The 27621-nt window shown below is 41.8% G+C and overlaps 2 protein-coding genes across 4 annotated transcripts in view; both read right to left on the reverse strand.

The window, feature by feature from the left end:
• LOC110512124 (ethanolamine-phosphate cytidylyltransferase-like) overlaps positions 1 to 27048 on the reverse strand; it is a 36358-nt gene extending 9310 nt beyond the window's left edge. For 2 of the 3 annotated variants that reach the window (XR_005035198.1, XM_036939157.1), the window contains exons 1-10: positions 26674 to 27048; positions 17031 to 17119; positions 11651 to 11812; positions 9013 to 9079; positions 7686 to 7770; positions 6756 to 6797; positions 5636 to 5783; positions 3503 to 3585; positions 1982 to 2059; positions 1715 to 1780 (exon numbers count right to left, since the gene is read on the reverse strand). Coding sequence is in view for 2 of the 3 variants with exons in the window: in XM_036939157.1 (XP_036795052.1) it covers positions 1715 to 1780; positions 1982 to 2059; positions 3503 to 3585; positions 5636 to 5783; positions 6756 to 6797; positions 7686 to 7770; positions 9013 to 9079; positions 11651 to 11812; positions 17031 to 17119; positions 26674 to 26795 (942 nt within the window). In the remaining variant the exon portion in view is untranslated. The remainder of the gene's footprint in view (positions 1 to 1714; positions 1781 to 1981; positions 2060 to 3502; positions 3586 to 5635; positions 5784 to 6755; positions 6798 to 7685; positions 7771 to 9012; positions 9080 to 11650; positions 11813 to 17030; positions 17120 to 26673) is intronic. The other variant, XM_036939158.1, reaches the window with a different exon arrangement.
• On the reverse strand, positions 78 to 1702 carry LOC118937777 (filaggrin-2-like). Its single transcript, XM_036939159.1, has 2 exons — positions 1427 to 1702; positions 78 to 1240 (listed from the first exon to the last, which is right to left on the reverse strand). Exons 1-2 carry the CDS (start codon positions 1657 to 1659, stop codon positions 499 to 501), a joined length of 975 nt encoding a protein of 324 aa, XP_036795054.1. The 5' UTR covers positions 1660 to 1702; the 3' UTR covers positions 78 to 498.
• Positions 27049 to 27621: the final 573 nt, after the last annotated feature.

Consider the following 27621-nt stretch of genomic DNA (forward strand, 5'->3'; position numbering starts at 1 on the left):
GGTGTCCTGGCTAAATTCCCAATCTGGCCCTCAAACCATCACGGTCACCTAATAAACCCCAGTTTACAATTGGCTCATTCATCCCCCTCCTCTCCCCTGTAACTATTCCCCAGGTCGTTGCTGCAAATGAGAATGTGTTCTCAGTCAACTTACCTGGTAAAATAATGGAAAATAAATAAATACCATGCAGGATGAGACCCAAAACTATTCCACTGTAGATAGTAGATACCATGCAGGTTGAGACCCAAAACTAACCCACTGTAGATACCATGCAGGATGAGACCCAACACTAACCCACTGTAGATACCATGCAGGGTGAGACCCAACACTAACCCATTGTAGATACCATGCAGGGTGAGACCCAAAACTAACCCACTGTAGATAGTAGATACCATGCAGGTTGAGACCCAACACTAACTCACTGTAGATACCATGCAGGGTGAGACCCAAAACTAACCCACTGTAGATAGTAGATACCTTGCAGGGTGAGACCCAAAACTAACCCACTGTAGATAGTAGATACCATGCAAGGTGAGACCCAAAACTAAACCACTGTAGATACCATGCAGGGTGAGACCCAACACTAACCCACTGTAGATACCATGCAGGGTGAGACCCAACACTAACCCACTGTAGATACCATGCATGATGGGACCCAACACTAACCCACTGTAGATACCATGCAGGGTGAGACCCAACACTAACCCACTGTAGATACCATGCATGATGGGACCCAACACTAACCCACTGTAGATACCATGCATGATGGGACCCAACACTAACCCACTGTAGATACCATGCATGATGGGACCCAAAACTAACCCACTGTAGATACCATGCAGGATGAGACCCAACACTAACCCACTGTAGATACCATGCATGATGGGACCCAAAACTAACCCACTGTAGATACCATGCAGGATGAGACCCAACACTAACCCACTGTAGATACCATGCATGATGGGACCCAAAACTAACCCACTGTAGATACCATGCAGGATGAGACCCAAAACTAACCCACTGTAGATACCATGCATAATGGGACCCAAAACTAACCCACTGTAGATACCATGCATGATGGGACCCAAAACTAACCCACTGTAGATACCATGCATGATGGGACCCAAAACTAACCCACTGTAGATACCATGCAGGATGAGACCCAACACTAACCCACTGTAGATACCATGCATGATGGGACCCAACACTAACCCACTGTAGATACCATGCAGGATGAGACCTCAACACTAACCCACTGTCGATACCATGCAGGGTGAGACCCAACACTAACCCACTGTAGATACCATGCAGGATGAGACCCAAAACTAACCCACTGTAGATACCATGCAGGATGAGACCCAAAACTAACCCACTGTAGATACCATGCAGGGTGAGACCCAACTGTAGATACCATGCAGGATGAGACCCAAAACTAACCCACTGTAGATACCATGCAGGATGAGACCCAAAACTAACCCACTGTAGATACCATGCAGGATGAGACCCAACACTAACCCACTGTAGATACCATGCATGATGGGACCCAACACTAACCCACTGTAGATACCATGCAGGATGAGACCCAAAACTAACCCACTGTAGATACCATGCAGGATGAGACCCAAAACTAACCTTGGGAGTTTCCACAAATGTAAGCATGTTCAGCCTGGTTCAAATGGCTCTGCAGAACAAGTGTAGTGTCTTGAACCCTTACCTTGAAGTGGTCTAGTAACTCTCTCGTGACTGCATAAGGCGCACCAATCACCACCTCAGAGACATACTGCAGACAGAAACAGAACAGAAGGGCATTAGATTAATATACTCAGAATTTCTCATTATTATACTTGACCTTTATTTTAACAGTTCCATTGAGACCAAGGTCTCTCTCACAAGGGAGCCCTGCATACACACAATTTACAAAATAACTCTTACAAAAGAGATGTACAGTATCTTTTATGGAAGAGAAGGAGAGAGAACTTACCCGACAGGCCAGCACACTGAGTGTTCTCTCATGGACGTTCATAATGGGGTAATTCTTCCCTTTGTAGCGGTTCACCTCCTGAAAAATTCACACAAAACCCAAAAGTAAGAATAAGATGATGCAAATGTCCACTATCAGTGTCAGGATGTAATTTGACAGTGGGTTGGTTATAGGCATTGTGGGTTTTAAAAGGCCATTTCTGATTGAGTTGAAATATGCAGCGTTTACCGTGAATGGGATCACCGAGAACCTTGAGGGAACATTGCCTCTGAAAGCCATCACCAGGCGGTAAATTGGTCAACAGACCAATAACAAAGAGTTCCAAACCTCTCTGTCAATAACAGCTACGTTTACATGATCCTCTCCCCACTGAGACCACTCCTAGACAGTCCTTGCAAACTTCTTGCTTGAGAAATAGTTTTTTGCTAAAAAGCCATTTTTGTCCATTTTAATGCACAATTATTACAGTAATTGTTACCCAGAATTTATACTTATTGATATATAAATGGCTGTATTAGACCTACAAATCCCAGTCTAAATGATCTGTTTTACAGCTCAACTGAGGAGACAATAGACCAGATTGTGTCAAAGTGTAACCCCACTATAACATATGGCTTGTCAGACTCACCTGGTCAAAGTGTAACCCCACTATAACATATGACTTGTCAGACTCACCTGGTCAAAGAGTAACCACACTATAACATATGGCTTGTCAGACTCACCTGGTCAAAGAGTAACCCCACTATAACATATGACTTGCCAGACTCACCTGGTCAAAGTGTAACCCCACTATAACATATGGCTTGTCAGACTCACCTGGTCAAAGTGTAACCCCACTATAACATATGGCTTGTCAGACTCACCTGGTCAAAGAGTAACCCCACTATAACATATGGCTTGTCAGACTCACCTGGTCAAAGAGTAACCCCACTACAACATATGGCTTGTCAGACTCACCTGGTCAAAGTGTAACCCCACTATAACATATGGCTTGTCAGACTCACCTGGTCAAAGTGTAACCCCACTATAACATATGGCTTGTCAGACTCACCTGGTCAAAGAGTAACCCCACTATAACATATGACTTGTCAGACTCACCTGGTCAAAGTGTAACCCCACTATAACATATGACTTGTCAGACTCACCTGGTCAAAGAGTAACCCCACTATAACATATGGCTTGTCAGACTCACCTGGTCAAAGAGTAACCTCACTATAACATATGACTTGTCAGACTCACCTGGTCAAAGAGTAACCCCACTATAACATATGACTTGTCAGACTCACCTGGTCAAAGAGTAACCCCACTATTACATATGACTTGTCAGACTCACCTGGTCAAAGAGTAACCCCACTATAACATATGGCTTGTCAGACTCACCTGGTCAAAGTGTAACCCCACTATAACATATGGCTTGTCAGACTCACCTGGTCATAGTGTAACCCCACTATAACATATGGCTTGTCAGACTCACCTGGTCATAGTGTAACCCCACTATAACATATGGCTTGTCAGACTCACCTGGTCAAAGTGTAACCCCACTATAACATATGGCTTGTCTGAAAGCCTGGAAACCGCCTCCAGGAAGTCCACATGGCCAATATCTGAGAAGACATTGGTCAAGGCCGACAACAACAACTATAGTATCTACAAACTCGGCCTCTGAGTCCAGTCTATAATCTCAAACCTCTCCACACACTGTAGATGACTGGGCCCAGGTGTTTTGGCTGACCACAGGACTAGCCAGTTATAGAAATATAGAACATCTACGTCACATAAGTGTAGTGCAGCTAGGTAGTGTAACAGTATAGCTTCCGTCCCTCACCCCTACCTGGGCTTGAAGCAGGGACCCTCTGCACACATCAACAACTGCCTCTCACAAAGCATCGTTACCCATCGCTCCACAAAAGTCGCGGCCCTTGCAGAGCAAGGGGAACAACTACTTCAAGGTCTCAGAGCGAGTGACGTCACCGATTGAAACGCTATTAGAGCGCACCCCGCGAACTAGCTAGCCATTTCACATCGGTTACACTAGCATGAGGGGTGTTTGTCTTTCTATGGCCCAGTTCTAGCTAGCCATTTCACATCGTTTACACTAGCATGAGGGGTGTTTGTCTTTCTATGGCCCAGTTCTAGCTAGCCATTTCACATCGGTTACACTAGCATGAGGGGTGTTTGTCTTTCTATGGCCCAGTTCTAGCTAGCCATTTCACATCGGTTACACTAGCATGAGGGGTGTTTGTCTTTCTATGGCCCAGTTCTAGCTAGCCATTTCACATCAGTTACACTAGCATGAGGGGTGTTTGTCTTTCTATGGCCCAGTTCTAGCTAGCCATTTCACATCGTTTACACTAGCATGAGGGGTGTTTGTCTTTCTATGGCCCAGTTCTAGTTAGCCATTTCACATCAGTTACACTAGCATGAGGGGTGTTTGTCTTTCTATGGCCCAGTTCTAGCTAGCCATTTCACATCAGTTACACTAGCATGAGGGGTGTTTGTCTTTCTATGGCCCAGTTCTAGCTAGCCATTTCACATCAGTTACACTAGCATGAGGGGTGTTTGTCTTTCTATGGCCCAGTTCTAGCTAGCCATTTCACATCAGTTACACTAGCATGAGGGGTGTTTGTCTTTCTATGGCCCAGTTCTAGCTAGCCATTTCACATCAGTTACACTAGCATGAGGGGTGTTTGTCTTTCTATGGCCCAGTTCTAGCTAGCCATTTCACATCAGTTACACTAGCATGAGGGGTGTTTGTCTTTCTATGGCCCAGTTTTTCTTGGTCAGGTCACATGGTCAGAAAATAACAACTCTTTGCTCTAACATGGTAGGTATGATTGTATAGAGTCACCTGCCATTGAAGTATCCTACCATCAGGGCCTTCACAGCTGTCAGAGAAGGCCTTAGTAACAAGTCAAACTGTTCTTATGTACATGTAACTGCCAAAATAAAGGAAACACTTGACTAAATGAGGGATACAAAGTATATTGAAAGCAGGTACTTCCACAAAGGTTTGGTTCCTGAGTTCATTCAGCAAGTAACATCCCATCATGCCTAGGGTGATGAAAAAAATGCTGGGTAAGCCATTATTTTTGGCTACCATGGCAATGCCACCATAGGATGACAATGTCCCCATCTACAGGGCACAAGTGGTCGCTGAATGAGCAGGGAAACGATGTAAACCATATGCCATGGCTGTCTCAGTCACCAGATCTCAACACAATTGAACACTTATGGGACATTCTGGAGCGACGTCTGAGACAGCGTTTTCCACCACTATCAACAAAACACCAAATGATGGATTTTTGGTGGAAAAATGGTGTCTAATCCCTCAAATAGAGTTCCAGACACTTGTAGAATGTATGCCAAGGGGGAATTAAGCTGTTCTGGCTGGTGGTGGCCCAACACCCTATTAAGACATTTTATGTTAGTGTTTCCTTTATTTTGTCAGTTACCTGTATCAACACACTTCATATTATAGACATGGTCAGGAAAATGTCCTGGCACCAGACATGGTAAATATGAGGAGGCTGGTGGAGGGAGACATCACCATGCAGGATTCCAGCCATTGTATTGGCTGGAATGCAACGAATGGAATGGTATCAAACACATGCAATTGAAAGTAGTGCGTTCATGGAGCCACCGGACAGAGGATACGGAAGAGGTCGAAGGCTCCAGCCACATAGATGATGGTGTCCCCAGGCTGAGGCTCCTGTCCTGAGGCAAACTGGATAATCTTCTGGGACGTCTGGAGGAACTGGGACACCCCCGTCCACGGACTGTGGCCCTTAGGACCCTGCAACACCCATAATGCACAAAGTATAAATACAGTGTAGCACTTGACAAACCACGACTAAATGTTCATTCCAAGCCAGCAAAGGAATGATATCATTACACTGAGTAATAGATGATGCTGTATGATATTCCTTACAGAGGCTATACAGGTGGAACCTCTGAGGGAGTTATTGTGCCAAAAGATTTAAAGTCCCCTAAATGGAATGAAGTATTGTCCATAAATGTGTTCATTGGGCAGAAAGGGGAACAACACACCATGCCAGTATGTGGCAGCTTGACTTATTAAAATCCTATAGCATTTGGTATTCAAAGTTGGTATTCAATATTCACTATGGTCTTTTCTCATAGGAGAAAATGATCACACTGCGCCACCCAGTGGCCAAATGAGTAAAACACCATCGGAGATCCCTCTTCTTGAACATCCAGTAGCCAGTCCGTCAGCACTGTGAGGTATATCTCAATGTCCGTCAGAGCCCCCAACACATTTATTCAACACTGGCCAAATATATTTTTTCTCTCTCTTTCAACGTTTGAAAAAGAGAACATTTGTTACGTAACGGTGATCATTCCGTTCTCTTTCCCACCCCCATTTGGAATCTAAACGTTGTTCAAATGTAGATTCTCTGGTCAGTTTCTGCATTCAGAGGGAACAGAGGTGGTATTCATTACCACCTGGCCAGGCCCACAGTTTTGATTATCAACTGGGCACCACAATAACACTCTTTGTTTCAGAGAGAGAGTTGGCGAGAGTTGGGGGGGTACTAAAGCTGTAGCAGAGAAAGTCTACCCAGGATTTGGACACAAATAGTAGACCATGACAAAGCAGTTGCTATGGTCAAGTGCACTCTTTTTTAAAGGGCACTTCTTTATTTAAATGATCAAAAACAGACAGCTGTGCATTTCACAGAGTGAGCCTTTGTGGGATTTAAAAAAATTACTTTTCTTAAAGGTGTACTTGTATGAGAGTAGACATGGGACCTACCTTGCCAAAGTTGTCTGTGTGCTGTTGATAGTCTGAATGGCCCTGAGGGGACATAGGAGAGGAAACAGGCTTCAGTTGATCTATTATTCAACTGTAACAATAGGAGCTCGGAGACATGACAGATAGGAGCATATCATGACTTCTACATTTTTGATGTCAACAGGAGACTGTGGAAATTCAACTGAAGTGGAAGAACTCCTAACTTATGAGGGGTTTCTATACTCACCATGGTAACCTATGAGGGGTTTCTATACTCACCATCGTAACCTATGAGGGGTTTCTATACTCACCATGGTAACCTATGAGGGGTTTCTATTCTCACCATGGTAACCTATGAGGGGTTTCTATACTCACTATGGTAACCTATGAGGGGTTTCTATACTCACTATGGTAACCTATGAGGGGTTTCTATACTCACCATGGTAACCTATGAGGGGTTTCTATACTCACCATGGTAACCTATGAGGGGTTTCTATACTCACCATGGTAACCTATGAGGGGTTTCTATACTCACTATGGTAACCTATGAGGGGTTTCTATACTCACCATGGTAACCTATGAGGGGTTTCTATACTCACCATGGTAACCTATGAGGGGTTTCTATACTCACCATGGTAACCTATGAGGGGTTTCTATACTCACCATGGTAACCTATGAGGGGTTTCTATACTCACCATGGTAACCTATGAGGGGTTTCTATACTCACTATGGTAACCTACGAGGGGTTTCTATACTCACCATGGTAACCTATGAGGGGTTTCTATACGCACCATGGTAACCTATGAGGGGTTTCTATACTCACCATGGTAACCTATGAGGGGTTTCTATACTCACCATGGTAACTTATGAGGGGTTTCTATACTCACTATGGTAACCTATGAGGGGTTTCTATACTCACCATGGTAACCTATGAGGGGTTTCTATACTCACTATGTTGCTGTGGTGGGTTTTGGTCATCAGTAGCATGCGACCGACCAGGTCTGTGGTAGAAACTCCCTGGGTTCGCTTGCACTCCCTGGAACCACACCAGGCCATGATATAAAATTGTACAATTGTAAACAGAGCATAACAACAGCAATAATAATATGATAATATATAAAATAATAGAAAATATACTATAGAAAATATAAACGAAAAATGCAACAATTTCTAAGATTTTGCAGCTACAATTCATATTGAAATACATTCATTAGGCCCTAATCTATGCATATGACATGACTGGGAATACAGATATGCATCTGTTGGTCACAGATACGTTTTTAAAAAAGTAGGGTCGTGAATCAGAAAACCTGTCAGTATCTGGTGTGACCACCATTTGCCTCATGCAGCACGACACATCTCCTTCACATAGAGTTAATTAGGTTGTTGATTGTGGCCTGTGGAATGTTGTCCCACTCCTCTTCAATGGCTGTGTGAAGTTGCTGGAGATTGTCTGGAACTAGAACACGTCGTATATGTCGATCCAGAGCATCCCAAACATGCTCAATGGGTGACATGTCTGGTGAGTATGCAGGCCATGGAAGAAATGGGACATTTTCAGCATCCAGGAATTGTGTAACAGATCCTTGCAACATGGCGCTGTGCACTATCATGCTGACACATGAGGTGATGGCGTCGGATGAATGGCAGGACAATGGGCCTCATGATCTCGTCACGGTATATCTGTTCATTCAAATTGCCATCGATAAAATGCAATTGTGTTCATTGTCTGCAGCTTATGCCTGCCCATACCATAACCCCACCATGGGGCACTCCGTTCACAGACGCACTGCCAAATTCTCTAAAACGACGTGGCTTATGGTAACAGAAATGAACATTCAATTCTCTGGCAACAGCTCTGGTGGACATTCCTGCTGTTACCATGCCAATTGCACACTCCCTCTAAACTTGAGGCATCTGTGGCATTGTGTTGTGTGACAAAACTGCACATTTTAGAGTGGCCTTTTATTGTCCCTAGCACAAGGTGCACCTGTGTAATGATCATGCTGTGTAATCAGCTTCTTCATATGCCATACCTGTCAGGTTGATGGATTATCTTGGCAAAGGAGAAATGCTCACTAACAGGATATAAACAAATTGGAGCTCAAGATTTGAGAGAAATAAGCTTTTTGTGCATATGGAACATTTCTGGGATTTTTTATTTCAGCTCATGAAACATGGGACCAACACTTTACATGTTGCCTTTATATTTTTGTTCAGTGTATATTATTAACGACAGCTTTAGTTCAAGGTTCATTCCAGCTTGAGTAACTCTCACCTGTACCTCCCTGACCTCTTCACCTCTTCGTATGTGTCCTTCCCATCCACTGTTAGTGTGATGTCATCTGAAATGACACATTCAACATGTCTGCTATATTCTGATCAAGTTGACAGACATGAGATACTTTACAGGAGGTCAAGAGGCAAGATAGAACAATTAGATACTGGGAAAACACAAAACAGGATATTCCCCCCAAAAATATTAAAACTAAATCAAATAAGTGTATTGGTCGCGTAAACAGTTTAGCAGATGTTATGGCGGATGCAGTGAAATGCTTGTGTTACTAGTTCCTCACAGTGTTACTATGTTAATATAATATGTTAATGGTTTAATAATGCCACTATGTTAATATAATATGTTAATGGTTTAATAATGCCACTATGTTAATATAATATGTTAATGGTTTAATAATGCCACTATGTTAATATAATATGTTAATGGGTTAATAAGTTGATATGTTACTATGTTACTGTGTTAGTATGTTACTATGTAACTGTGTTACTATGTTACTGTGTTAGTATGTTACTATGTTACTGTGTTAGTATGTTACTATGCTACTGTGTTACTATGTTGCTGTGTTAGTATGTTACTATGTCACTGTGCTAATATGTTACTGTGTTACTATGTTACTGTGTTACTATGTTACTGTGTTACTATGTTACTATGTTACTGTGTTAGTATGTTACTGTGTCACTGTGCTAATATGTTACTGTGTTACTATGTTACTGTGTTACTATGTTACTGTGTTAATAAGTTACTGTGGTACTACTGTTACTGTGTTATTGTGTTAATATGCTACTATGTTACTGTGTTACTATAGTATAGTAGTGTTAGAGTGTTAATATGTTTCTATGTTACTGTGTTACTATGTTACTAATGTTACTATTTTACTGTGTTACTACTGTAACTGTGTTACTATGTTACTGTGTTACTATGTTACTGTGTTACTATGTTACTACTGTTACTGTGTTATTGTGTTAATACGCCACTATGTTACTGTGTTAGTATGTTACTATGCTACTGTGTTACTATGTCGCTGTGTTAGTATGTTACTATGTCACTGTGCTAATATGTTACTGTGTTACTATGTTACTGTGTTACTATGTTACTATGTTACTGTGTTAGTATGTTACTGTGTCACTGTGCTAATATGTTACTGTGTTACTATGTTACTGTGTTACTATGTTACTGTGTTAATAAGTTACTGTGGTACTACTGTTACTGTGTTATTGTGTTAATATGCTACTATGTTACTGTGTTACTATAGTATAGTAGTGTTAGAGTGTTAATATGTTTCTATGTTACTGTGTTACTATGTTACTAATGTTACTATTTTACTGTGTTACTACTGTAACTGTGTTACTATGTTACTGTGTTACTATGTTACTGTGTTACTATGTTACTACTGTTACTGTGTTATTGTGTTAATACGCCACTATGTTACTGTGTTACTATGTTACTGTGTTACTATGTTACTGTGTTACTGTGTTACTATGTTACTGTGTCACTATGCCACTATGTTACTATGTTACTATGTTACTGTGTTACTACTGTTACTATGTTACTGTGTTACTACTGCTACTGTGTTACTATGTTACTATGTTACTGTGTTACTACTGTTACTATGTTATTGTGTTACTACTGTTACTATGTTACTATGTTATTGTGTTACTACTGTTACTATGTTACAGTGTTACTATGTTACTATGTTATTGTGTTACTACTGTTAATATGTTACTGTGTTACTACTGCTACTGTGTTACTATGTTACTGTGTTACTGTGTTACTATGTTACCACTGTTACTGTGTCACAATGCCACTATGTTACTATGTTACTACTGTTACTGTGTTACTGTGATACTATGTTACTACTGTTACTGTGTTACTGTGATACTATGTTACTAATGTTATTGTATTAATACACTACTATGTTACTGTGTTACTATGTTACCACTGTTACTGTGTTACTATGTTTCTACTGTTACTGTGTTACTATGTTACTGTGTTACTATGCTACTATGTCACTATGTTACTATGTTACTGTGTTACTATGTTACTATGTTACTACTGTTACTATGTTACTATGTTACTGTGTTACTATGTTACTGTGTTACTGTGTTACTATGTTACTATGTTACTGTGTTACTATGTTACTATGTTACTACTGTTACTATGTTACTATGTTACTGTGTTACTATGTTACTGTGTTACTACTGTTACTATGTTTTTGTGTTACTATGTTACTATGTTACTATGTTACTACTGTTACTATGTTTTTGTGTTACTATGTTACTATGTTACTATGTTACTATGTTACTGTGTTACTATGTTACTGTGTTACTATGTTACTGTGTTACTACTGTTACTATGTTTTTGTGTTACTATGTTACACTTCACATTAAAACAATACAATGAAAATAAGTTCTACTCTACTATTTTTGAGTCTGCACTATGTGGTGTTACAGTCAATTAAAATTTTCTGTTTCAGATTTTCAGCAAACCTATCAAAGACATGGGGGGGGGTGTTCCTCTCTCTCTCTACACAAACAGTTGCTGAGTGGCCTATCCTGGTTAAATAAAGATTAACTGAATATTCAGAACCGGCCCACCCATTCAAGTATCTCAGCAAACTCACCTCCGTGCACACAGAAGTCACTGGTGTACTTGTCCAGGGTCTCCAGCGTGGTGACGTAGGGCGCTCCCTCCACTATCTCATCCACCCACTTGATGGCTCTCACCATCTTGTATCGTTCATCCTGGGTGAAGACCGGGGGACCCTTGTGCTGTGAGATCTCACCTACAGGGTGAGGAGGTATTATTACTAATGGTCACTGATATCCATCAAAACACACCGACCACCAGAAGCTAATAGCTGTAGAGAGTGTTTTCACCTGGCATTAAAGGGAGACTTCATCTTTTAGTATTTTGTTCATTAGAACACTGTTAACATGATCCCCCAAAAAGTGTCCATATCAGCAGTTAAGTTTTCAAGATAGAGCACTTTCAGTACAGAGAAAAAGCTGTGATGATGATGAAATTAGTTGAGTGAACTATCCCTTTAACAAGTGTCCTGTAATCAGCTGACGGTAAGAGACACATTTTATGACCATGTTTACTATAGACGAGTCATGATGACCTTGTTTACTATAGACGAGTCATGATGACCATGTTTACTATAGACGAGTCATGATGACCATGTTTACTATAGACGAGTCATGATGACCATGTTTACTATAGACGAGTCATGATGACCATGTTTACTATAGACGAGTCATGATGACCATGTTTACTATAGACGAGTCATAATGACCATGTTTACTATAGACGAGTCATGATGACCATGTTTACTATAGACGAGTCATGATGACCATGTTTACTATAGACGAGTCATAATGACCATGTTTACTATAGACGAGTCATAATGACCATGTTTACTATAGACGAGTCATGATGACCATGTTTACTATAGACGAGTCATGATGACCATGTTTACTATAGACGAGTCATAATGACCATGTTTACTATAGACGAGTCATGATGACCATGTTTACTATAGACGAGTCATAATGACCATGTTTACTATAGACGAGTCATAATGACCATGTTTACTATAGACGAGTCATGATGACCATGTTTACTATAGACGAGTCATAATGACCATGTTTACTATAGACGAGTCATAATGACCATGTTTACTATAGACGAGTCATGATGACCATGTTTACTATAGACGAGTCATGATGACCATGTTTACTATAGACGAGTCATGATGACCATGTTTACTATAGACGAGTCATAATGACCATGTTTACTATAGAGGAGTCATAATGACCATGTTTACTATAGACGAGTCATGATGACCATGTTTACTATAGACGAGTCATAATGACCATGTTTACTATAGACGAGTCATAATGACCATGTTTACTATAGACGAGTCATAATGACCATGTTTACTATAGACGAGTCATAATGACCATGTTTACTATAGACGAGTCATGATGACCATGTTTACTATAGACGAGTCATGATGACCATGTTTACTATAGACGAGTCATAATGACCATGTTTACTATAGACGAGTCATAATGACCATGTTTACTATAGACGAGTCATAATGACCATGTTTACTATAGACGAGTCATAATGACCATGTTTACTATAGACGAGTCATGATGACCATGTTTACTATAGACGAGTCATGATGACCATGTTTACTATAGACGAGTCATAATGACCATGTTTACTATAGACAAGTCATAATGACCATGTTTACTATAGACGAGTCATAATGACCATGTTTACTATAGACGAGTCATAATGACCATGTTTACTATAGACGAGTCATAATGACCATGTTTACTATAGACGAGTCATAATGACCATGTTTACTATAGACGAGTCATGATGACCATGTTTACTATAGACGAGTCATAATGACCATGTTTACTATAGACGAGTCATAATGACCATGTTTACTATAGACGAGTCATAATGACCATGTTTACTATAGACGAGTCATAATGACCATGTTTACTATAGACGAGTCATAATGACCATGTTTACTATAGACGAGTCATAATGACCATGTTTACTATAGACGAGTCATGATGACCATGTTTACTATAGACGAGTCATGATGACCATGTTTACTATAGACGAGTCATAATGACCATGTTTACTATAGACGAGTCATGATGACCATGTTTACTATAGACGAGTCATAATGACCATGTTTACTATAGACGAGTCATAATGACCATGTTTACTATAGACGAGTCATAATGACCATGTTTACTATAGACGAGTCATGATGACCATGTTTACTATAGACGAGTCATAATGACCATGTTTACTATAGACGAGTCATGATGACCATGTTTACTATAGATGAGTCATGATGACCATGTTTACTATAGACGAGTCATGATGACCATGTTTACTATAGACGAGTCATAATGACCATGTTTACTATAGAGGAGTCATAATGACCATGTTTACTATAGACGAGTCATGATGACCATGTTTACTATAGACGAGTCATAATGACCATGTTTACTATAGACGAGTCATGATGACCATGTTTACTATAGATGAGTCATGATGACCATGTTTACTATAGACGAGTCATGATGACCATGTTTACTATAGACGAGTCATGATGACCATGTTTACTATAGACGAGTCATAATGACCATGTTTACTATAGACGAGTCATAATGACCATGTTTACTATAGACGAGTCATGATGACCATGTTTACTATAGATGAGTCATGATGACCATGTTTACTATAGACGAGTCATGATGACCATGTTTACTATAGACGAGTCATGATGACCATGTTTACTATAGACGAGTCATAATGACCATGTTTACTATAGAGGAGTCATAATGACCATGTTTACTATAGACGAGTCATGATGACCATGTTTACTATAGACGAGTCATAATGACCATGTTTACTATAGACGAGTCATAATGACCATGTTTACTATAGAGGAGTCATAATGACCATGTTTACTATAGACGAGTCATGATGACCATGTTTACTATAGACGAGTCATAATGACCATGTTTACTATAGACGAGTCATAATGACCATGTTTACTATAGACGAGTCATAATGACCATGTTTACTATAGACTATCTATAAATAGCCCAAACAACTACTTCTTCCCCCTACTGTATTTTTTATTTTATTGTGCTCCTTTGCATCCCAGTATTTCTACTTTGCACACTCATCTACTGTCAAATCTACCCTTCTAGTGTTTAATTGCCATTTTGTATTTACTTCACCACCATGGCCTATTTATTGCCTTTACCTCCCTTATCTCACCTCATTTGCTCACATTGTATATAGACTTATTTTTCTACTGTATTATTGACTGCATGTTTGTTTTATTCCATATGTAACTCTGTGTTGTTGGTTGTGTCGAACTGCTTTGCTTTATCTTGGCCAGGTCGCAGTTGTAAATGAGAACTTGTTCTCAACTGTCCTACCTGGTTAAATAAAGGTGAAATATATATATTTTTAAATAGACGAGTCATAAACAGATAGTGTCCTGAACGTCTTGACAGGATAAGGTACACTCAGCAAGACGTTGCAACCAACAGCACCACAGATATTAAGACAAACGCAACGCTAGACTTTGCTCTCACACAGTCTTTGTGTGCTTCACAATGGTCCTGCCCCCCCCCCACACATTATTATCTGAATCAGCTGTGTAGTGCTAGGGCAAAAAAGTGCACCCAGGGGGGACCCAGGACCGAGTTTAGGAAACCCTGCTATACTGCATGAGCTGTAGCCAACTGTCATGTTGTTGTCAACCATTGGCATGACAACGAAGAAAGAAAATAGTAGGCTAGAGCATGAAAAGACTGGACCACCAGGCTGCTACAGTAGATAGTGTGATGGACTCAAACAATAACAAAGTGTGTACAACAACATAGGGGTGGATATACTGAATGGCCGCCAACACTTGGTTGACTGTGAATTTATTTCAATAAAGTGAAATAATCCAGCCAGGTCCCAGAACTGTTTGTGTTGTCTGCCAAATTAACCCCTGTGCTCATCGGCATGCCTTGCCATAGAAGTTGGCAAGACAGCACAAATAGATCTAGGCCCAGGCTATAAACGATAAATGTGGGTAAGACAAGGGCTTTACAGTCTGTGTATATCTTTTAGCAAAGTCATCAAAACTGGATGTGACAATGACCTTGTCTGTTATAAACCTAAGGGGGGGTAGAGAGAAATACATGACCAGCTGTATAATAGTTTTACACTGACTGTACAGTACATTATCCACACTGTAGCAAAGATAATCCATTATCACGCCTCTCGCCTCTCGCCTCTCTCTCACCCCCCCCCCCCCTCTCTCTCTCTGTGATAGAGAGGTTATAGCCTACTATATATGTGCTCCTTTGTCCCTGACAGACCACAGTGTGTGAGGCTCTATTGTTTGAGTTAAGCCATGTAGTTCTGGGTTATGGTAAACACTGACATGGTGCCCGTCGCACAGTGTGTCTGTCGGTCCCAGTGTCAGAGTGCCCTAGTGTGCCATGGGAGGCTGTGATGTGTTGTTGTGTCCCAGCCACTGTTTGGGCCCCTGTGTTACTACTGTCACAAGATCTTACAGCACACAAGTGGCTCGTGTTCATTAGGAAACGCAATGAAAAACAGGTAGTCCATCCAGGTAGTCCATCCTTGTTTCAGTCTGTTTTTATTTAATTTTGTGCCTAATGAACACAACTCTGGTGTCTGATGGTGATGAGTTATTAAAGCAGTGGGAGGCTGGCCACACGACACCTCCCCATGTCAGGCTGAAGGGTTTGGGAGAGAAGGAGGAGAGAGATAGGGTCTGGTGGGAGATGCTTTGGTGTGTGTGTGTGTGTTTAGGGGGTGTTGGCTCTGCGTTGAGGTGATGCAGGTCAGGTCTGGTTGGGGTCTTGGTTGGGGTAGGAGATGTAATGGGGGACTAGTATTGGCAGTTGAGGACTGAAAGATGAGGTCACTATGCTGGGTCTGGGCATCTGAGGGGATTGGGAGGTGGTGGTTATTCCATGGAGGTCAGGGCCACATTCATTAGGGCCCACAACGGAAATTAACAATTCTTATTGGACAAGGTAACGCCTGGTATTGGTCCAGGTAACTCCTCCCTGTTTCCATCCATTTTCTTACGTTGTTCTTAATGAATACAACCCCTGGTATGATGGAGACTCTCCTGTTGCACGTTGGGACTGGAACCCAGCCCTGGTGTGATGGAGGCTCTCCTGTTGCATGCTGGGACTTGAACCCCAACCCTGGTGTGATGGAGGCTCTCCTGTTGCATGCTGGGACTTGAACCCCAACCCTGGTGTGATGGAGGCTCTCCTGTTGCATGCTGGGACTTGAACCCCAGCCCTGGTGTGATGGAGGCTCCTCTGTTGCATGCTGGGACTTGAACCCCAGCCCTGGTGTGATGGAGGCTCCCCTGTTGCATGCTGGGACTGGAACCCCAACCCTGAAGCTCTTACCGTCTGTGTGTACTCCAACGATGAGGTAATCTCCCATGGCCTTGGCCTGCCGCAGCTGGTTGGAGTGACCATAATGGACCATGTCATAGCTAGAGGAAGGATAACAAAGCCACAGTTAATACTAGGGAGCATTCATACACAGACACAGATTAAGCCTATTCCTGGACTGAGAATGTTTTGTAAAATAGGAGTAGGCTTAATCTGGTTCTGGGAAACCTGTCTATAATGTACATCTAGTACCACCAAACTAACAGTCAGAGAAACAGAGTCACTACATCCAGAGTAGCCATGGAGACGAGCACTGAGCACTCCATCTGTAGCTGATTAGATTATAGCCCAGATTGGGACTCAGGTTGGTACAGAGTAATCTAGCACGGTGATGACTAACAGGTGGACATTAGCATTAGCCTGCTATCACTCAAACTGCTGACATGACAGGCCCTGCAGTGGTTTGGTGTCTGTTCCAGCTCCTCACTCAGTGGTGGTTGAGGTACAGGTACAGTGAGAATTAGCACAGCAAGTGGTAATGTTATATTGTAGGCCCCCTGATGTATGGATTCATAAAGCCTTTATAACAGCTACATAAGACATACCATCTATCATAGTCAGTCATAAACATGATGAACCATGGTATTATATACAATGAAGCTTGTCATAATGGGTACTATAGATGACAGGACGCTGTTGTCCCGTGTAGAGGTCGACTAATTATGATTTTTTTAACGCCGATACCAACACCGATTGTTGGAGGACCAAAAAAAGCTGATACCGATTATTCGTCCAATTTTTATATATATATATATTTGTAATAATGACAATTAACACTGAACACTTCTTTTTTAACTTAAAATAATACATAAATAAAATCTATTTAGTCTCAAATAAAAAATGACACGTTCAATTTGGTTTAAATAATGCAAAAACAAAGTGTTGGAGAAGAAAGTAAAAGTGCAATATGTGCCATGTAAAAAAGCTAACGTTTCAGTTCCTTGCTCAGAACATATGAAAGCTGGTGGTTCAATATTCCCAGTAGTTTTAGGTTGTAGTTATTTTAGGAATCATGAAGCATTGATTATTTCTCTCTATGCCATTTGTATTTCATATACCTTTGACTATTGGATGTTCTTATAGGCACTTTAGTATTGCCAGCCTAATCTCGGGAGTAGATAGGCATGAAGTTATAAACAGCGCTGTGTTTCAAGCATTACTAAGAGCTGCTGGCAAACGCAGTAAAGTGCTGTTTGAATGAATGCTTACAAGCCTGCTGCTGCCTACCACGGCTCAGTCAGACTGCTCTATCAAATATCAAATCATAGACTTAATTATAATATAATAAACACAGAAATACGAGCCTTTGGTCATTAATATGGTCAAATCTGGAAACTATCATCTCGAAAACAAAACATTTATTCTTTCAGTGAAATACGGAACCGTTCCGTATTTTATCGAACAGGTGGCATCCATCAGTCTAAATATTCTTGTTACATTGTACAACCTTCAATGCTATCTCATAATTATGTAAAATTCTGGCAAATTAGTTCGCAACGAGGCAGGCAGCCCAAACTGTTGCATATACCCTGACTCTGCGTGCAATGAACGCAAGAGAAGTAACATAATTTCCCTAGTTAATATTGCCTGCTAACATGAATGTCTTTTAACTAAATATGCAGGTTTAAAAATATATACTTCTGTGTATTGAACATTTGTGCAAAGATTGTGCTTTTTTAGGCAATGCACTTTTGTTAAATCATCAGCCGTTTGGCGAGGTTAAGGTAGGCTGTGATTTGATGATAAATTAACAGGCACCGCATTGATTATATGCAACGCAGGACAAGCTAGTTAACCTAGTAATATCATCAACCATGTGTAGTTAACTAGTGATTATGTGAAGATTGATTGTTTTTTTACAAGATAAGTTTAATGCTAGCTAGCAACTTACCTTGGCTCATTGCAGCCACAAGGTCCTTTTGACGCTGCACTCGCGTAACAGGTGGTCAGCCTGCCAAGCCGTTTCCTCGTGGAGTGTAATGTAATCGGCCATAATCGGCGTCCAAAAAGGCTGATTACCGATTGTTATGAAAACTTGAAATCGGCCCTAATTAATCGCACATGCCGACTAATCAGTCGACCTCTAGTCCTGTGACCTCTTTTGGATGTATCACTTTCCCCATTCCATTCCCCAGGCCCACCAGGGTTACATCTGACCCTACGAGGTCCGGAGCCTGCTGGTTCTGTTCTACCTGATCCTTATTCCACCCACCTGGTGTCCCAGGTCTAAATCAGTCCCTGGCTAGAGGGGGGAAATGGAAAAAAGCAGTGGAACTGGCTTCCAAGTTGAGTTGAATTTCAGGGCTATAACTTCCATTATGTGGCAAATGACATCATAGTCTCTTCAGTAGCATGTTATAGCGAAACTAGAAGAGCACATTTGTAGTCATGTAACCTGTGTTATAGAGGCACTTGACATAAAGGCACATTGCCTACAGTAAAGTATTAGAGAGAAAGTTGAAACCTGGAGATTTCTTATCACCAGTGTATTGTGTCAATACAACGTGTGTTAATGGTACATCAACTGTAGTAATTTGACTGATCGTAAAAATGGATCAAATCAGTCATGAACCATTTACAACTACTGTACATGACCTGATTGCTATCGCTGCTATAAAATGTCATCGGAATAGAGCTGTCACGATTTAGAGATGTCCAGCCCAGAGCAGTAAGAGAATCTCATGTTGCTAAGTAGCCTGCCTGTCTAAGGGGTAGGGCAGTGATGACACAGTGAACCCCTGAACCATGGTGTGATGTGGTCGTATCACTATACACTGCAGACTGCTCTTGTTCCTACTTCCTACTGCCCTTAAGTGAACTTTCAAGATGGACCACTTAATGTTATCACTTTTTTATCAGCTTTCTTTCCCACGTGGCTGTTCTTAAAGGCATTTTTTATTGTTTATTTATTTAACCTTTATTTAACTTGGCAAGTCAGTTATCAACGGTATTGAATGTTAACTGAACACGTTGTATGGCGCGGCCAAAAGGACATTGTTTTGTGTGTGATGACTGAACAGTATAAGCAGTCCCTGACCGTTCAGACGTTTCGGTCACACTGTCTGTTAGAGGAATGGAATCCACATGCTTGTTCTAAATAGGGGGCTTAATGTGACTACTGAGTGTGGCTGGTCAGGCCAGAAGTGAAGTGAAGTGTGTGTGTGTGTGTGTGTGTGTGTGTGTGTGTGTGTGTGTGTGTGTGTGTGTGTGTGTGTGTGTGTGTGTGTGTGTGTGTGTGTGTGTGTGTGTGTCTGTGTGTGTGTGTGTGTGTGTGTGTGTCTGTGTGTGTGTAAGGAGACTGAGACAAAGGACTAAGGGTTACATAAGAGACTATGCTTGTGAGAGAGGCCCTGCAGTCCTAGGCTTGGTGTCCAAGTCTCTCTGCCTGCCTGTATATCTGCCTGTCTGCCCTTGGACAGTGTAACCCAGGAACGCTAGGTGGCTTGAAAGGTGGCCTGGGGTGATGCTGCTCCTGTTGTTTTTTTTAGCAGGGTAGGAATCACCAGAGGATCACAGGACGTGATGAAATATTAAGTAGTGTGGCAAGGTCAGCTAGCAGACAGACACCCAACTAGCTAGGTCCTAGTAGAGAATGGTAGAGTGGTACAATAACACCAGCTAGGTCCTAGTAGAGAATGGTAGAGTGGTACAATAACACCAGCTAGGTTCTAGTAGAGAATGGTAGAGTGGTACAATAACACCAGCTAGGTTCTAGTAGAGAATGGTAGAGTGGTATAATAACACCAGCTAGGTCCTAGTAGAGAATGGTAGAGTGGTACAATAACACCAGCTAGGTTCTAGTAGAGAATGGTAGAGTGGTACAATAACACCAGCTAGGTTCTAGTAGAGAATGGTAGAGTGGTATAATAACACCAGCTAGGTTATAGTAGAGAATGGTAGAGCGCTACAATAACACCAGCTAGGTTCTAGTAGAGAATGGTAGAGAGCTACAATAACTCCAGCTAGGTTCTAGTAAAGAATGGTAGAGTGGTACAATAACAGCAGCTAGGTCCTAGTAAAGAACGGTAGAGTGGTACAATAACACCAGCTAGGTTATAGTAGAGAATGGTAGAGAGCTACAATAACACCAGCTAGGTCCTAGTAGAGAATGACACAGTGGTATTGAGATAGCACAGCAAGGAGTGCACAACTAAAGAGATAAACGATAGATATACAGAATCACTATAATAAGGTAAACAGGATAAAACGGAACAAATCTGTGGTAAAAAAACAGTCAAATAGAATAACTATAATAATGTAAAGATATCTTTAAGTCTACACCATGTCACATGTGTTTACAAAGTAACCATACTGTGTGTTTTTTTTAACTGACATATTTTCAAATATACAATCTCTAAGTGTTTGTGCACTTACTGTACATTTAAATTGATAGATTGAGCATCAATGTCTAAAATCAATCATGTACTCCATTTTGGGGCAATCATGTCGTTATGTGGATCCTTTAACTGTTTTTTGACAGAGAGCACTATCAGAGGAAGTAGACAGACAACAGAGAGCACTATCAGAGGAAGTAGACAGACAACAGAGAGCACTATCAGAGGAAGTAGACAGACAACAGAGAGCACTATCAGAGGAAGAAGACAGACAACAGAGAGCACTATCAGAGGAAGTAGACAGACAACAGAGAGCACTATCAGAGGAAGTAGACAGACAACAGAGAGCACTATCAGAGGAAGTAGACAGACAACAGAGAGCACTATCAGAGGAAGTAGACGGACAACAGAGAGCACTATCAGAGGAAGAAGACAGACAACAGAGAGCACTATCAGAGGAAGTAGACAGACAACAGAGAGCACTATCAGAGGAAGTAGACAGACAACAGAGAGCACTATCAGAGGAAGTAGACAGACAACAGAGAGCACTATCAGAGGAAGTAGACAGACAACAGAGAGCACTATCAGAGGAAGTAGACAGACAACAGAGAGCACTATCAGAGGAAGTAGACAGACAACAGAGAGCACTATCAGAGGAAGTAGACAGACAACAGAAGAGCACTATCAGAGGAAGTAGACAGACAACAGAGAGCACTATCAGAGGAAGTAGACAGACAACAGAGAGCACTATCAGAGGAAGTAGACAGACAACAGAGAGCACTATCAGAGGAAGTAGACAGACAACAGAGAGCACTATCAGAGGAAGTAGACAGACAACAGAGAGCACTATCAGAGGAAGTAGACAGACAACAGAGAGCACTATCAGAGGAAGTAGACAGACAACAGAAGAGCACAAGCCCCCCCCCCCCCAAAAGTCCCAAGACCATCTAATTTCCGTTACTGGCTGAGACCCCTAGTCTGGCTGATACCAGTCCTCCTGACTTCAGAGTCTGGCTGATACCAGTCCCACCTCCTCGTGGGTCTACACGTCTGCCAGGCTAGCAACCCTCCAGCAAGACGGCCCAAACATTTGTTCTCGCTTTTCTTGTTGTTCAAATTTTTGTTTGATGCCTGTCTAATGGTTTCTTGTATTTATCACAAATACTTCATATGATATCGCTCTCAGAAAGATAATCTATGCTGTTATTAAAATGTGCTTGGATATACTATCTATACATGATATACCATGTACCATAGATACATGACACAGGCCAATAAAGGCTTCTTGTGCTATCTCTCTCATAAAGATAATCTATGGTGCCATTACATCTGTTAGGATGATTACTATTGGGGATATGCTGACAGACATCACCTCAGAATGACTCCTCACCTGACTGAGATTATTACTACTGGGGATTTGCTGACAGACATCATCTCAGAATGACTCTTCCCCTGACTGAGATTATTACTACTGACAGAAATCACCTCAGAATGACTCTTCCCTGACTGAGATTATTACTACTGGGGATATACTGACAGACATCATCTCAGAATGACTCTTCCCCTGACTGAGATTATTACTACTGACAGAAATCACCTCAGAATGACTCTTCCCTGACTGAGATTATTACTACTGGGGATATACTGACAGACATCATCTCAGAATGACTCTTCCCCTGACTGAGATTATTACTACTGACAGAAATCACCTCAGAATGACTCTTCCCTGACTGAGATTATTACTACTGGGGATATACTGACAGACATCATCTCAGAATGACTCCTCCTCTGACTGAGATTATTACTACTGGGGATTTACTGACAGACATCACCTCAGAATGACTCCTCCCCTGACTGAGATTATTACTACTGGGGATATGCTGACAGACATCACCTCAGAATGACTCCTCACCTGACTGAGATTGTAAACTGAATGTTTATAGGCTGTGTTCTGGGTCGTCTTCATTAGGGCACACACGTTTTCAAACATTTTGCAACGGTAAATGAAAATGAGCATCCAGGTAGTCCCTTCCTGTTTCAGTATGTGTTTTTTTCCTTCTGATTGTTGCCTAATGAACACAACACAGCCTGGCAGCAGCTATGTGAAAGCCTGAGTGAGGAGTGTCAGTGGACTTTAGAGCTCAGTTGATGATGTTGCTAACTTGGACCCTGGCTACCTTCTGTCACTGGAAACCAATTAAGAACAGAATGTCTCAAACTTCAACCCTAAAGGCAGGACAGTGTCTAGATTAGGGTTGCAAAATAAACTCCCTGGTTTTCCAGAAACCCTGTTTGAATTCTGGATTTCCTGTTTATTCCCTCCTGATTCCATGAATCCTCCAACAGGGATTCTGGGAAAACCAGAGAATTTATTGAAAGTTCACAGAATTTTGCAACCCTACAATATCTAGTCCGGATAGATAGTCAAACAGACAAGGTCTCACTTACACTGACAAGTGACACTCCAACAATTGATAGTTTATCAGATTTAAGGCAGGATTCAATCAGATCAAGCGTTAACTAGTTAACGGCACAGCTGATGTTTTGGTGGTGTCGGAGGTGTAACTGCATTAGAGCCGTCAAAGCAGAATGTCTTCTCGTGTGGTCATTGTAAACACAGCCACACCCCTCCCACTCGCGTTACAAGTTCAGAATGAGTAAATGTAGGCAATTTCTGAAAAAAATTACACTCAAATTGAAAATCACAAAACAAAATAGAGGATTTCTATCAGCCTAATAGAGGGGCAGATGACAGCTCACATTCCAGTGCTCAAACTTCTAAACCAGTTAGGATTTATCTTAATGCGAATCCATGCAGCCAATGGCAATGTCCGCTTGTGGATTTGACAGCTCTCACTTCCAACACTGCCAAAACAACTGCCATGTGGGTCTTGGCTAGCACAGATCTGACAGAATCTAGCCTAAAGTCTCACTGACAAACAAATATATATTTCCTTTCCTGAGTCAATCTGCCCAGTGCCGCTCCTAGGGCCTGCTACAGCTGATGGTGCTAGATGTCAACAAGAACATGGTGATGCTGCTGCAATGTATGGCCAAACAATGTACTGTATTTAGTGAGGACAGACGAGTGAGTCCGCAGGGCATGAACTTTCATGGACATGGCAGGTGTGGGCCGAGGGGTTAGAAGGGTTAGTGAAATGAGCTCTGTTGACACAGGCACGCTTTGGGAACTCACCCCACCGATTAATATTCTGGCATCCAAAACATTCTGCAACATTCCATCTAACCACGGCTAGGTGGCTGCACCCAAATGACGGGAATTCTCCCAGAGAAAGCCACCGTAATGCTGATCTTCACACGCAGGAATTCAACGCGTGTTTTCTTTCCTACTTTCCTGACGTGGGTCAGGTTCATGTCCTGTAGCTGCAGACTCTGCCCCAGGGGGAGATTGTGTGTGGCGGTGTTTCTCATGGCAGAAACACTCGACAATGTCAGTGTTTAGTTTCCACACACTACCACTCCGTTTTGAAACAAACTCTGACCACGGAACAATGGCAGGCTTGTTAGTGTTTCTGCTGCCCGTGCGCTCGGCTGCTTCATAAGCAGGTTACAACACTGAGGAAGAGGGTGCTGTGGTTTACACGCCTACAGCACAACACAGTGGGTGTCAGGGAGGTGGAGTGAGTTATAGTGCAGGTCTATGGGGTGCTGTTTGTAACCTGCTGTATTTTGTGAAAACTATGAATTCCGTGCAACAAAATACAAACATGCAAAGAAATATAGCATGCAACAAACACCCTTGTTCCTGGAAAGAGGGACAGATGTAGAAGACTTCAGAGTGCTGACACTGTACTCTGAAGTGTGTTGGAAGGAATGTGGACTGTTGACACTGGGTATTATCTCAGAGGTCCCTCTTCCTGTCTTGAATTACCTGACTTTTGGTGGTATTTAGGTGGTATTACCTGCACTGTGTAAATGAATCTACAGCATCCCATTGGTTCCTTCATGAACATCCCCCATCGAACATCCCATTCATTCCTGCATGAACGGCCCCCTTCGAGCACCCTATTGGTTCCCTATCATTACACAGTCCCCTTATGCTGGGGACAATAAAAGGCCACTCTAAAATGTGCAGCTTTGTCACACAACACAATGCCACAGATGTATCAAGTTTGAGGGAGCGTGCAATTGGCATGCTAACTGCAGGAATGTCCACCAGAGTTGTTGCCAGAGAAATTAATGTCAATTTCTCTACCATAAGCCGCCTCCAATGGGGTTTTAGAGAATTTGGAAGTATGTCCAACCGGCCTCACCACCACAGACCACGTGTAACCATGCCAGCCCAGGACCTCCACATCCGGCTTCTTCACCTGCGGGATCATCTGAGACCAGCCACCCAGACAGCTGATGAAACTGAGGAGTACTCAGTACTCAGTTTCATCATTCTGATTGTGTAACAGAGTCCTCCTGCTGTGTAAGGGAGTCCTCCTTAGGACTAGCTGGCTAAGCTAGCACACGGTGTACTTCTCTCCCACCTGCTGAACACCTGCCCTCGCCGTCGTTACCTGAACTGCGGGAAAACAGTGCCTGTCAGGCAAGGGATGAAGTACACTAGCTACCGTTGTCACCTCACCCCTTCTTATGTGGCGTTTATCGGTGGCTGGCATCCAACGTTATTGTGCATTAACGCCACCAACTGTACTGGAGCTCCCTACCTCCTGCTTCTCCCAAACTTAAACATTTACCAATATAAGTATAAAGAGGGGTTCCTGCAGATGCAGGAACGTCCACATGCAGGAACACCCCGAATTGCGGGCACAATTGCACCCTTCTCCACTTGTATGCACACTATGCGTGAATGCAGTTTGCCTAGGCTACGGTCGCCGTGCTTAGCCTACCCTATCGCTCGAATAAGATGCAAAGTGAATACCCTGGTGGCATGTCGCCATTACTGAGAGTAAGACTGGTAGGTAAACATACCTGGCATGTGATGCGGCAGCCTATTGAAACACCTTTCTGTTTTGACAGGCGGGATGCCGACGGAATGGAACAAGCATGTTTATGGCAGTATTTCTAAGAAGTGCATTGGCTATGGACAGTTCACTGAACATCAGATACATGGTGAAATAATGCTACGTTTTCCCCACATTAAAATATACAATCTTTGAAATATACTATATTTGTGTAAGTATCATAGAGGTGGGCATGCCTCATTTAATTGTATGCATGCCCAGGGCAACAATGTAGCCACACAGGCCTTATATCTAGCTGTCACTGTACTGTTATTCTGTATCACTCACCACCCGTCACACCACACCCGGATGGTTCGTCTTCTCTTCTCCGGACTGCAAGCTGTAGCGCCGACGTTCGTCCCTGCATCTTTCCCTGTTGTGTTCATTGGGTGATGTCCGTTCTTGATCATTTTTTGCACGAAAAGACTACGATGATATTATATATGATATTTCAACGTAGCCTATATGCTGGACAAGCAACCCCTAGTAATAGCACGAACGAAGACACAAATATACCTGCACCGTTCGATTTTATGTATAGGCTTTGTCTAGTGTATGTCCCTTTGCAGGATAGCCGGTTTCTGCATAGAAGTGACGCCTGAGCAGCAGAACCGTGGGCCAACGCCTCCTATCCCGGGGAAGTGGCGTCACATGGCATTGGATCGTACGATGACTACTAGTGGATAGCCGACATATTGTTACATAATAGAGGCATGCTCCACTGTCATGTGATTAGATCTGGATTTACATGTAAGGCTAACCACATTAAGAATATAGTTACAGTGTGAAATTAAAATGAAATAGAAGAGGACATCTGGTCCCTGTTCTTCACATTCATTGTTTAACATATAGGCTACATCTATAATCCATCAAATTGCAGGTCCCAGAGCCTGCAAGTCCCTCAGAATAGAATATAACCTACATATATACAACAGAATAGACACATGTCGAATAGAAAAGTCACGTATAGAATATAATATACACGTATAGAATATAATAAACACGTATAAAATAGAACAGAATATACATGTATAGAATAGAATACAATATACACCTATAGAATAGAATATACACATATTCCTGTAGAATAGAATAAACACGTATAGAATAGAATACAATATACACCTATAGAATAGAATACAATATACACATATGCCTGTAGAATAGAATAGAATATACATGTATAGTATAGAATCGAATATACACATATAGAATAGAAAATACACATATACCCGT

The sequence above is a fragment of the Oncorhynchus mykiss genome, chromosome 12, assembly GCF_013265735.2.
Source record: "Oncorhynchus mykiss isolate Arlee chromosome 12, USDA_OmykA_1.1, whole genome shotgun sequence".
Classification (NCBI taxonomy): domain Eukaryota; kingdom Metazoa; phylum Chordata; class Actinopteri; order Salmoniformes; family Salmonidae; genus Oncorhynchus; species Oncorhynchus mykiss.

What these genes read in the sequence shown, in the direction of transcription:
- LOC118937777 (XM_036939159.1), bottom strand. Translation starts at nt 1,659, where the DNA reads ATGCTTACATTTGTGGAAACTCCCAAGGTTAGTTTTGGGTCTCATCCT. An exon ending in CTACAGTGGGTTAGTTTTGG is followed by an intron (nt 1,241 to 1,426) that starts GTCTCATCCTGC and finishes GTTAGTGTTGAG; the next exon opens with GTCTCATCCTGCATGGTATC.